A 12,497-nucleotide genomic window follows, 5' to 3' on the forward strand; every position below is an offset into this window, starting at 1 on the left:
ATACAGGTGTATCCTGCAAACAGCTGGTATAGTTTAAGAACCACGCTGGGTTCATGCTGGGACCTATTTTCAAAATTTTCCTCTTCCTCTCCTTCTTCCTATGCTTCCCCCTCCCCAAAAGCTTCAGAGACATCTCTAAAAAGTACTCCTTTTAAGTGCTGGCCTTGCAATTATTTTCCAGCTAATTTTAAGCATGAATAGTCCAATGGACTTCAGCTGAATTTTTTTTTTTCAATATCTATAGAAAAAACAACCCCGAAAAACTCCTGGATTTTCTTTTAGGAAGATACATTTCACATAAACACAAAAAGCTTCGAAGGCAAATATCTAGCAGAAAACATCTATACAGACCTCTTCAACGCTGTAAGATACATTTTTAAAATGCATCTTGTGCTTTACCTTGATTTCAGATATTGCATTGGACTGGTTATTAGGAACTGTATAGTCACTACTTGGCACATGTTTAAACATTTTAATTTCTTATGACTATTTTATGTGCATACAATAGAACAAAGCAGATTTACAACATACTTTTGAGGAAAGAATAATGACAGTGATTATCTCTTAATTACAGGAGAGATTTTCAAAAGCACCTTGTGGCTTGAATTTCAAGGTGACTTTGTGCATTAAGTTACTTGGGTGCTTTTGAAAACTGTACCTTTGGTGCTCTCCAAATTTTTAAACTCGGTCATAACCCTGTATTCAGAAATTATGAAGAAGTATCAGATAGCCCCGATAGGTTCCTATTGGGACATTCTGCGTCTGACAAACAGCCGCGTATCCCTTGCACGCAGGAGTGCCTTGAGATACGTTTCACTTCAGCCTCACTGACGTTTTTAGTTCTTTAGTAACAGCTAATATTGATAGCTCAGGAAGAAAAGAGACTACTAAAGAAGGATGAGAGACAACCTTGTTGGAAGGACTTTGTAGATGGCCAAGACCAGGCCTTTTGCAGATGCGAAAGTGAGAGTACAACTGAGAAGCCAGATTAGCGACCGGGATACCGAGTACAAACGAGTTTTAAGTACGAACTGAATAGTCCCATTCTATTCAGTCAAATGCTTTTTCAGCTTCTATCAAATCACCTGCCGCAGGGGAGTTTTGTTTATTTGCCAGGTGGATAACGTTGCACACAGTGTTCAGGCATTTTCAAAATCTGTTTTTGACAAATACCACTCGGGAGGTAGATACAAAATGTGTAGATTTCTTGTTTCTAAGCAGTTTAGTTAACACTAGGGCAAATATTTTATGATCTAAATTTATGAGAGCAATGATTCAGTAATTACCACGCAGCAAAGGATCACAATCAGGTTTTAGAATGAGAATAAATTAAAGTTTAATGGAACTGGCCGCATTTAGGCAGTTTTTCACAGAACAGCAGTGGGCACCCCACTGGAACGGGCCACGTCCCTTGCCAAGTTACAAGTGCTGGCCAGCAAGTGTTAAGGAGCTTCTCAACAAAATGACTATAAAATTGATTTTCAAGGAGTCCAGATATTGTGCCTGCCTTAATTTTAGTCTCATAAAAACAACAGGTGAAATGTGGCAGCAGGAACTTTCTGAAAGCACTCTCTTCAAGAAAACCCCGGACGTGGGAGATTTCAGCCTAAATGGTGACAGTCCGAATACATTTTACACAACTGAAACTAATTTCTCCAAAGCTCAGGCAAACTTAGCCATAAAGTGTTAGTAAAAATAAAAAGATTCAAAGTAGGAAATTGCTAAAGAATTCAGGCAGTGCTTCTACATTTCGATGAGGAAGTCAGAATCGTGGTTTTGAAGCGGCAGCGAGCGTCGCCTTACAGAAACAATGATCTCTTTGGACCATTAGTCGTCATCGTCATCATCATCTTTTTGATCCTAAACTTTGCGCCTTTCAAATTTGAAGGAAAAAGAACACCCTCCCTTTGCGGGGGGTGGTGTCTAGATTAAGGGCGGAAAAGCTTTTTAGTCTATTGTAAGCAGTAGTGGCAAGGTCATATATGAAAATGGATGTGGGCAGTTAAGCTCCTCTCTCTCTTTGCATTTTCAGTTGTGAAGCCTGTTCTCTGGAGATTGTCCCTTATTAATTAATTTTACATAAAGCAATAAATTTCTTACATAAATAGAAACGTATATATTCACCTGGTTTAAATCAAGCTGAAGGCTGTTGACAGGTGTTTTTACTGGATTAATGAAATTGATTTAGAAACCACATTCTTAGAAAGTTTGCAGTCAGAATTTTTTATTCAGAGCAGGCAACGAGGTTAATTAGCTACTGTTAAATGCTTATGGTATCACAATATCACAGGAAGCGTACGTCAGTGAAGACTAGAGGAGCAAAGAGAGCCCGTATCTCACCAACTGGGAAGGAGGTCCCCTACCCATGCAGACGGGAGAAAGGAAAAGGAAGGAGAAACCTTCCAATACGCTAACAAATTTCCACCCTGGTTTCCTATCAGGATTTCATTATCATTGACTAAGAGACAGAAACAAGGCTGAGGCAGTATTTTAATCTCTAATCCTACTGACTCAGCATGACAGTAACACGCAGCTCAGAATTAATGGAGACATATGAGAATGTTTGCACTGCGAGAAAGAGACAGTGATAACAGAGGGTTAAGGGTCAAGTCCATTAGCAGAAAATAACATTTTAATTCAGACTGCATTTCAGGAGTTTAGCCTATTTCCAGTGCATCCACAGTTGACTAACCTGCTGCTAAACAACCACGCTATTGAGGGAAGAAGAGAATAGTGGGTGTAGCTCACCATTACTGAAACGAATTGTGTTAGTCTCTCTTAAGTTTCTAAAAGAACAATGAATCAGGAGAATAAAAGGGTCTATTTAGAAAAGGAGTTTTTTTATTCACAACTCACCTGAAACTTTTTCTTTGCCACAAAATACTGCATCCTACGAATCACCTTAATTGCAGCACGATGGTGTTCTCGCAGCCTGCAGGAAAAATGAGGCAAGGTGAGCGGGGTGAAAGAGCATCTCCGTCCAGACAATAAATATAACAGTCTGCAGTAAATGCTTCACTAACACGTGAATGTGTAATGTAAGTAGTTGCGATTCAGCCTGGGAGCACAACACACTATTATGTTGACCTTCCCCACCTTTCAAGAAGGCTATAAAAATCCAGGATTTCATCCGACCTATGCTAGGTTTGCACGCATTTCACAGTAAAAAAGAGGTGTCCACAAAACCTCCTCCTATGTCTAAGCAAACCTCCACCCATCTTTCCTGGTTTAATTGCCACAAAAAAACCCAACCCCCCCAAACCAATCAAGCTTCTGCATATGCAGCCGTGCACGGCTTTTATACACGGTCACTCTAGAAATCCAGCTTTTGGGGATTTTTTTGTGGTTTCTTTGTGTTGCTTTTTTTTTATTTCCACCCCCAAGTCCTGTACAGTATGTTTCTTCACTTACACAAATTTGTTTTTCAAAAATTATTTAAAAAAACCCCAAAACACTTTAAAGATTTTTGACTTGTTGACTGCTAAACAATCCAAATGATCTTGTGGTATCTGGATGCAACATCCACACACAGTTATCCCAAAACCGAACTGTGAGGGCATATAAAGACAAAATGATCTGAAAGGTCTTTAAACAAATATACCCCCCTCTTCATGCACGTGCATATGAACAGAAAACAGAATTAAAAAATAATAAGTTGCTCCTTGTAGTTAACAGATTTTCAGTCTCTGCAATTATTTTTTAAATAGTTCATTTAGAGCAACAGATACTTGAAAATTTTCAAAGCTTGCAAAATGATGTATTTTCCTTCTTAACATTAAGATATCAAATCAAACATTTAAGCTGTGCCGATGATTTATTCTACTTGCTCTTATCAACGTGCTTGAATGATATTATTGCACAATCTCTATTTCCTTTTTAAATGCATGAATATCTAATATTTCTAACTCTTATCCCAAACCGACTTCTAGTGATGGCTTTGGGGAAGCAGCAATAAAAGCAGAGTTAGATATTCCAGATGTTTTATCTTCATAAATAGTGATAGACCGGCATATTGAGATGTCGCTAGGCAGGGCTTTCTGTACTGAACCTGACAGCATTCATACTCACTATGGGATGGAAAAGTCATACTTAAGTTCTGTACAGGTTTGGGTCTTGGTATGCTGTAGCGTGGTATCACACAAGCCTCGTCAGTTAAACATAACCTGGAGTTTTAGTGAGTATTCACGTATTTCCTCAGGACAGATTTCCCACAGCAAACAAAGTTCTGTATGTGGAAATGGTGGATATCTGTCCTTAAACAGCATGGCAGGTGTAGCTGGGGTGTTCCCCTTCTGAAAACCCACATTTTTAGTGGGAAAATGGCTTTCTGCAAAGCCAAAAACAGAATCAAAAAAAAAGCCCTCACTTTCTACTTGTAGATACTGCCTCTCAGGTGGTTTCTTTCTCTTACAGAAATTGTTCAGATTTAGCAATGACAGAAAAGATTACTTTCTCTGGATACTGTGTAAAATACGATCACTTTTCAAACTAATAACGTACAGCTTTTCACCACAGGCCTACAGATTGCTAAGACGGTAATTGCGTTTATGGAAAGTGACTGTGCCTCAACAGTTATGCACCAATTTGGGAATCTGCAGTTGGATCTATACAGGGAGGCCCTTCCCTCTTAACACCTTACTGCGGAGTCTCAGAGAGACTCTCTCCAGGTCTCTGCTCCCGCAGATCCCACTGCAAGGTCACGGTTCATGTTATAAAAACAGAAATTTGCTCCTCCTAACTGGGATGGGTGCCTGTTTGGATCGAGTCCCAGGGAACGGAGTTAGCCTCCTGCTAGTCCGTGGTATCCCTGTTCTGTGAGCCCTTGCTGCATCGCTCCGCTGCTAGGGACGAGGACAACTTCACCAAAAACCAAGGGAAATAAAGCGTTTGGGGTTTTTAAAGTCCTGCTTCACAGAGACGGGAGCCCAAAAGATAAAGGCTGCTTAATTTGCTATTAAATATCAAAGGTGTGAAAGTATAACTGTCATGCAGCTATCCATCATATACACAGATGCACACAAAAACATCTTATGACAAACAGAAATAAATTTCGATTGCACTAAAACTGCTGGTAGTATTTTGGTTTATGCCTCATTTCCTCCGGGGTGTTCTTCACAGTCCATTATTTCTGAGTGAACTATTTTTCTTTGGGACAGACGGTCACTAGTAAAGCAGACCAAATCCCTCATTCTCTATCTAGATGACGAGTCTCATCTATAAGCAAGACAGCTGGATAATAAAAACGATATTCGCCATTCAGCGAAAAAACAAAACTATACCACCAAAATGATTTTCCAATACAGCTCTTTCACATCAGTTATTGTTCAGTGCTAACACGAACTTCCATGCCAGGAAGGAAAGTTAATAGTTTCATTTTATTCCTTCCCATTTCCAGCTCCAGTAGGAAACCTTACAGTAAGCTTGTTTCTGCTTATGCTGTAAAATCTAATTCTGCACAACAGGCTGTCCTGATTCCTCAAGATTAAATGCTTCTGCGATGAGGGAAGGGAATAAAGGATTTAATTAGTAGCCAAGGTTATGATTCACGGTTGTTTGATCTCTTTTGCAAACTGGTAACAAATGCTTTAGTAAATCGAGAGCTTAACCATTAACTGGCGATACTTGTTTGTTCAGCCACTTGTGACATCTCTGACTTCTGGTTACAGAATGGCTGTCTGCAACCTCTGGGGACATCAAGCACGCTCGGGTGCCAGATAGCCACTCAATACATTACCGTCCTCAGACCTTTCAGAGAGTTTCATGAATATGGGGGTTTTTTTTAAGAATGTGTCAGGAAATGCCACCATCTGAGCGTGCTTACAGAGAGCAGCAGCATACCTTCGCTGTGTGTGCCTCCCCACAGCCAGCTGGAGACGCCCTTTGGAGAAGTACTGCCGTGCAGAGCTAGTCTCCGATCGCAGGGAAGGAGTTTTAGGGACTACTGGGATACTCCAGAGAGCCCACCGGCTTCAGCATAGCTGTGGGAGCTAAGCTCTCTTGCAACTGAAATCCCTCATTTTTACATGTTTGGTTTTGCCCAACTTTGGGAGAAAGCTTGTTTGATAAGTGCAGTAGCATCAGGGTCAGCAGACAAGGTTTTTGCCCTTGTGTTAACGAAGCTATTTTCCTTATCCGAGTGTTCGTCAGGCTTTGAGCCTCACCATTGTTCTCATGATAACAGACATCCAAAGGGACTTCCAATCACCATTTGAGCGATTCCAATAACCATCAGCACATTACCTTCAAAAATAAACTGAAGTAGTTTGTACGCCCATAAAACCAAGCTAAAGATTACTGCTTCCAATACTAGACAACATCTCAGCCTGCACCTTTCCGAAGAAAAATTGCCAATAGCTTTCCCTGGCTACCAGCAATTTTCTTTCTCAATATAAACAGGACGTCAAGATCACCTTGAACACGGCGCATACTACGTGACATTTCCCGTGGACTTAAACTCAGAATTAGGTCCCAAAGCCACCAGTGAAGCCATAACATTGTCAGAACCCACAGGAATGATCCAGAAGGGTGAAGGAGGATATAACAGCTCATCAAGAACAGAAAACCATCCCGGTGGTAATAGGGTCGATAAATTCATACAAGCCTGAATTATTTGTAGGTATAAACTAGGTGTGCTTTATTTGTGCATTGAAAAAGTAACCTGTTGCAGATGCAGGCACTCCTCAAAGCATAAGAAATCAAGGCAAAAAAAAACCCCAGAAACAAAATACAATGGATTGAGCACCTACATTACAGAAGAAAGCCTGACAGAATAAAAAGACCAGAAATCATTAGTTTTTTCCTGCCTCCTTTTGTTGTTAGGATACTTAACCTACAACAAGTCATTTGGAGGAAACCTGATCTCTTCATTAGTCCATCATAAATCTGGACTGGAATTTCACATAACTTGGAAAACAAGCATGTCGAAGAACTTCAGGTAATTTTACAAACGTTCTCATTTGGTTGGAAAGTTGTTGTACATTTACAAATGCTCCAAACTATTGTAATGGAGCTACTTCTACATTTCATCGCAGTATTATTAATTTTTCACGACACAGCCAGCCAAAACCTCAATAGGTGTCCCACGGCGTGGCTCACTCCCCAGCCCCGCGCTCACCGACAGCCACAGTGAATGTCACCGGCTTCAGCCAGCACCGCCTGCCTCCTTCCTGCAAGGGGACCTGCAGGGCCACCCCAGAAGAACACTTTCTGGGACCAAGGCTAAGATTTTTGGCTACAAAAAAACAAGTGGCTCTACAAAAAAGGAAGTAAGCAGTTGCACGGTTTGGTTGTTTTACATTTCAAGAAAAATAAAAACTTTTCTTTTTTTGAAATTAAGTTTTACAAGATTAATCCCTATTCTGAAATACACAGGTTTTTTTTTTCATTAAAGAACAAGAAAGGAAAAACAATTACTAATTAGAAATATTTATTGTCCTTACAAAGCTGCTGAATTTTATATCAAATCCTTAGTAATGCCATTAGAAGTTTGTTGCCCTTTTCATCTCAGGAAGGTGTTGTACATATTGGTTTAGTGTTAACAGAAATATTAAAGCAACAAGACAGAGGAAAGGCGCTGCTGATATCCTATTTATAACACTTGCCTTTTTGTTCATTTGTGGAACATTTTATTTTCAGGGCCATAACGTCTGGCGCAGACCTCCCAACGTACATGGACGCTGATATTATTGGAGCTAAAAGTTCAATGCTGTCTATTCAGAATGAGTTTAACAAGAACAAAAACTCAGTAGGAGAGAGACACAGATTTATAATATCTTTTACAAAATGCCCATTTCTCAGTAAACCTAACACTGATTTGAAGTCAAGCTCAGTTTTCAAACATATTTAAATTCTCTGTAGTCATCTTGAATTTCTGACTTAAGACAGAGCTAAAGTATTAAGAAAGAAGGCTGAAGTCGGTTGGCCTGAAGTTCTTGGCACTAATCATTATTTAGACTTGAACTTTATCTTTAACACATCAGATTTTAATAATATGTTGTGCATGTGAACTGAAATATTTTTTCCATTCAGGCACTGAAAAGCGTTCCCTGTCAGAGAATCTGGTGGATGAGGTTCAGAGTAACTGCATTAAGCCATTTCATTAGTGTGTTTAAGTCTAATGAAATCTTTCATCATTAGTCCTCCAGGCGCTTTTGGTATAGAATTTGCTGTGGCTCAAGGTTATTCTTGTCTTTTCACACATTCTGTCATTCCCTGCCCATTACAGTTGATGGGAGTCTCTCCGTACCGGGCAACATTTTCGATGCAATAAATTGGAAGGGATTAGGTTGCATCACGGTGTATTCTGTAATAGGAAATGCTCGATCACCGTACCAGAAAAAAAATCAGAATCACTGATTATTTCAAATAATGTAGGCTACCCAGCTTTTCCTTTCATTTGTTGCTAGAGCTTGGCAACTGTTTTTTGCCATCATCATGATACATTTATCGGCACCTCTCAAAATATACCCTGGCCCATAAATGATTCACAAAAACCACCTTAAGGACAAACCAGTAGAAGCTGCCCAGAAGTGTTAGAAAAGTATGACAACACTTGAAGAGCAAACCAGTTTACAAAACTGAAGTTTTATTAAATGGGCTTCAACTGAGCTTGGTGTTTACATAAATGCTCCCAGAACATTTTCGATGTACGAATGTATTTATTTTTAATGGACAAACGTTCTTTACTAGACCATGTCCCTCTGGACTTCCCATCCATTCCTGAAAGTAAAGTTAGAAACTAGAGATGAGCCAAATGAAATGAATTCAACTATCCCCCACAGCCCTCACCTCCAGGGTCTTCCCAGGTTTAAATGCAATAGGAATACAGAAATAACAGATATCGTGTAGAACAAGGAGAATCACAAATAGCAGGTAAGCTACATTTTTAAAACTTCTTTAGAAACTTGGGCATTCTAGTAATTACTGGAGAACACGTAGTCTGATTACAAAAGATCTACGTCTACTGAACTCTTATTTATGCTTGCAAACTGGTAATGGACAGGTAAGATTTCATCAAATGCATTTGTTCATCTAAGCACTGAATAATTCAATGTCAGCCTCAAATGATTTCTATGAAGACATTTGATTAATAATTTCTATAGAATAATATGTTCCGGATGTTTAATTTTAAAAACACAAGCTGCTTTGACTTAAATGCACGTCTCATAATTTAATTTCTGTTCCCTATGTAGGTTAATTGCTGGGGCTGACTTCCCATAGGAGTATTAGTGATTATAAATTAAAAAAAAATTGCTCTGCAAGAATACTCTGTAAGGGTAATGTCAAATTCACACTTTTGGTGAACCCTTCAGCCAGTAAACATCTTGATTATTATTTATTGAATGTGAACGTAGCCCAGGGGATTAGCTTATGCTGAATTAACTCTTCCCCTCAACTCCCAACTATTGGTGGTTGTTCTTTTTTTTTATTTAAAACATGTAATTTTAAATCCACAGTCATCTTTTAATGGATTTGTATTTTATTTTACAGCAGCTTTCATGTCTCCCTTCTCAAAAGTCATGGGCTTATCTCAGAAATCCTTTCATGTAGTTATAGCAATCCTCTTTTCTCCACAGATACTCTGGTTTAGCTTGGTTTGTGGATTTTTAAGGGACATGCGAAAGAGAAGTTAAAAAAATATCATTGCCTTTGGAGGATTTTGATGTTTTAACATCTTCAGTTAATAATAAAAACAGCCTACTATTGTAAGAAATGCTTTAAAAAAGAAAAAAAGTGTGTAGGTTTTTCACAGTCATGCCACTGGAGCGTGGTACATAAGTGGGGGAAGCCATCGGAGAGATGCAGCCTCCCCATGGGGCGGGCAGCTCAGCAACCACAGCTCGGAGCGTGATGGGATCTCCCCAGCTCCCAGCTGCGTCTCAGCAGGGTTGGAACTCTGGCGTACAGCTGGAGAGGGCACAGGCGCTGCCTTCAGCACAGCACTGGGGATTTTCTCCTGCTTTGGGAGCCTTCGCGCAGCTGGTGGGAAACCTGATCGGCCGCATTTGGCAGACCAGGAAGAATCTCGAGCTCTCCACCAGTGACCTGGGAGAGGTGGCCAAGGGGCAGCGGGGAAGCAGGAGGTGGGGGTTTCTACAGAAAGGGGAAAACAAGATCAAGTGACTTGACTTGTTTCAGGCACTAATACCAATCTGAGACTCGGAGCAACTCTGGAAAATACAGCTCATCAGTCTAGCCCTTTAAAATAAGCTCATATCAAGGCAATCTGAAATGAATATTTAACTGCAGGCCTGAGAACAGAAAGAACCATTGCTCTCCTGACCTGGAGTTAACACAGGTAAAAATAATAACTGCCACGTGGATCAGCAAGAGATGGCACAAAGCGCAGAAGTTTTTCTGACAGGGAACACAAGTCTCACGAGGGGCTTGGCTTCGTAACTCACCCATAGTACAAACTCTCTACTATCTGTACTGCTGCATGATGACTATATTGCTGTAACTCAAGGTAGATCATTTTACAACCAAATTTTCAAGAACAGCTCTCTGCAAAGCATTCGTGTGATGCTGGGAGACCGGACACAGGATAAGGAAGATAAACACACCATTAAGAGCAGTTTTCAAGCAAGCTGACTCTCTGCTCCATCCCCAGTTGTCCCTCTATTCCTCAGCAGATCCTGACAAATAAAACCAAAAATGATTTCCAACTAAACAGAAGAGGATCCAGAATAGCTAAACAGCATAGGATTTTGGAGTGCAACGCTCAAATTTGTTCATCTTCTCTTGAGGGAAATGGTCCAACACATAGTACATCTGGAACCAAGATAAACTGCTGTAGCTAGAATCGAGATCATGGATACGTTTTCAGAACCAATGGTATGCCGGGGCAAACAGGTGTAGCATCAGAGGTTTCCTTTGTGGCCTGCCCACAACAATGCCTGCTAAGATATAAAAGTTTGTGTTGAAATCAGGCAAGAGCATGAGATTTCTCGTACATCCTAAATCGCCTTTGCTGTGTTTTTTCACAGTTCTGTTTTTACTTAGGTCTGTTACCAGGGTATGAGAAGTTGCACAAAGGACATGGGGAAAAAAAAACAGGCAGACAAAATTATTTTTGGAAGGGACCAAAATACCCTGTAGAGAAAGCAGGACAAATATAAAAACCAGTTCCCATTTCTGTCAGAATTGGCTGTTGTTCCCCAACTTTGGTGGTATCAGTATAAAATACCAATTGATGTAGATACCCGTATCAAATCACAGTGAACCTTTATTCAGCTCTTCACTCTCTGTATCTTGAGAGTGAGTCAGAAGGCAGTTGCTTTTTTACACGCTTTCAAGGCCAAGCAATTTGAGAGTAACCTAGACACAAATGAGATCACAGATAAGTAAATAATAACGTATGGCATTGTCTTACAGACATAGCCTGACACGTTAAACTCTTTTTCTAAAGAAGCTGAAGACAGAACACAACAGGACTGTAGTTCAGCGCACACGGAAAGCCAGGGATATTATTATCTTGCAGCATCTGGTTAAGCGCAACATTTTCAGATTAAAAAAATACTTTTTGCAGAGTTTGTCATTCATGGCTCCAAATCATAAAAGGATATGCAGGGCTACAATCAGTGATACTGAGAAGAAATACCTGCATTGCCTATGGTTACTTGCTTCTCTGTTGTTGGCCTATTAAACTTACAATAACCTTCGAATATTAAACCAGCTGATGCTACACTACTTCATTATGCTCAACAAGCTGTTAACACTGCGCAGTAGCTCTTTGTTGTATTTGTCGTAGGGAGTTACAAGCCCACGGCAAACTCAAGGCGGAGTTTGGCTTTTCTATTTGGCTTAAATTGCATTGCCCAGAACACGTATCAGATACAACCGGTACACAGAAATAGCTGTGTACGAGATGTAAAAGCATCAAAATTATGATCAACTCATTAAGAATTCTCAATTATTTGTTTCCACTCTACATACTACTTTAACATGCTAATTCAATGATGTGTATCCCACATCTTAATTAAGAGTCATCATGTAATACTACTACTAACATCCCAGTTAACCTTTCATTTTGAAACAAAAGAAATAAGCTTTTATTAGATCAACTACTGACACAGTTCATAGGGGATCAATGGAAGGTCAAAACAATATTGCAATGCTACTTATTTAACCTCACACGATGACTTTAGCCAGAAGCTCCTTCAGTTTTTCCCCCTCATCTCAGTGAGATGCGTATTTTTAAATAATGGTGAATAGACACAAAGAAGTTATTTTTTATTTGTAAAATCAATCATAGGCAAGAGATTAGATTCACTCATACACCCTCACAAGTTCAGGCTATTCTACCATGGCAAAATAGGTAAATCAAGAGAGTATCTCAGCTGTTCAACACAAATGAACAGTTTTACCCAGTTGCGACTGACAAAATAAAGCAGCTCTCCTGTTGCAGAGACAGGAATTACAGCAGGAAGAAACATCTCAAAGAAAAAAGCCATTGACCTGAATAGCGATATTTACATTCCCCAAATCAGTGACAATAC

The 12,497-nt window shown here is 39.8% G+C and overlaps 1 protein-coding gene across 3 annotated transcripts in view; it reads right to left on the minus strand.

Moving 5' to 3' along the window:
• The window catches only part of KCNQ1 (potassium voltage-gated channel subfamily Q member 1), a 363,240-nt gene that overhangs the window by 115,396 nt on the left and 235,347 nt on the right, over positions 1 to 12,497 (minus strand). For all 3 annotated transcript variants that reach the window (XM_063333844.1, XM_063333843.1, XM_063333842.1), the window contains one exon: positions 2,857 to 2,932. In XM_063333844.1, the coding sequence (XP_063189914.1) occupies positions 2,857 to 2,932 (76 nt within the window). The remainder of the gene's footprint in view (positions 1 to 2,856; positions 2,933 to 12,497) is intronic.

This window comes from Chroicocephalus ridibundus, chromosome 4 (assembly GCF_963924245.1).
Source record: "Chroicocephalus ridibundus chromosome 4, bChrRid1.1, whole genome shotgun sequence".
In the NCBI taxonomy this organism is placed as follows: Eukaryota; Metazoa; Chordata; class Aves; order Charadriiformes; family Laridae; genus Chroicocephalus; species Chroicocephalus ridibundus.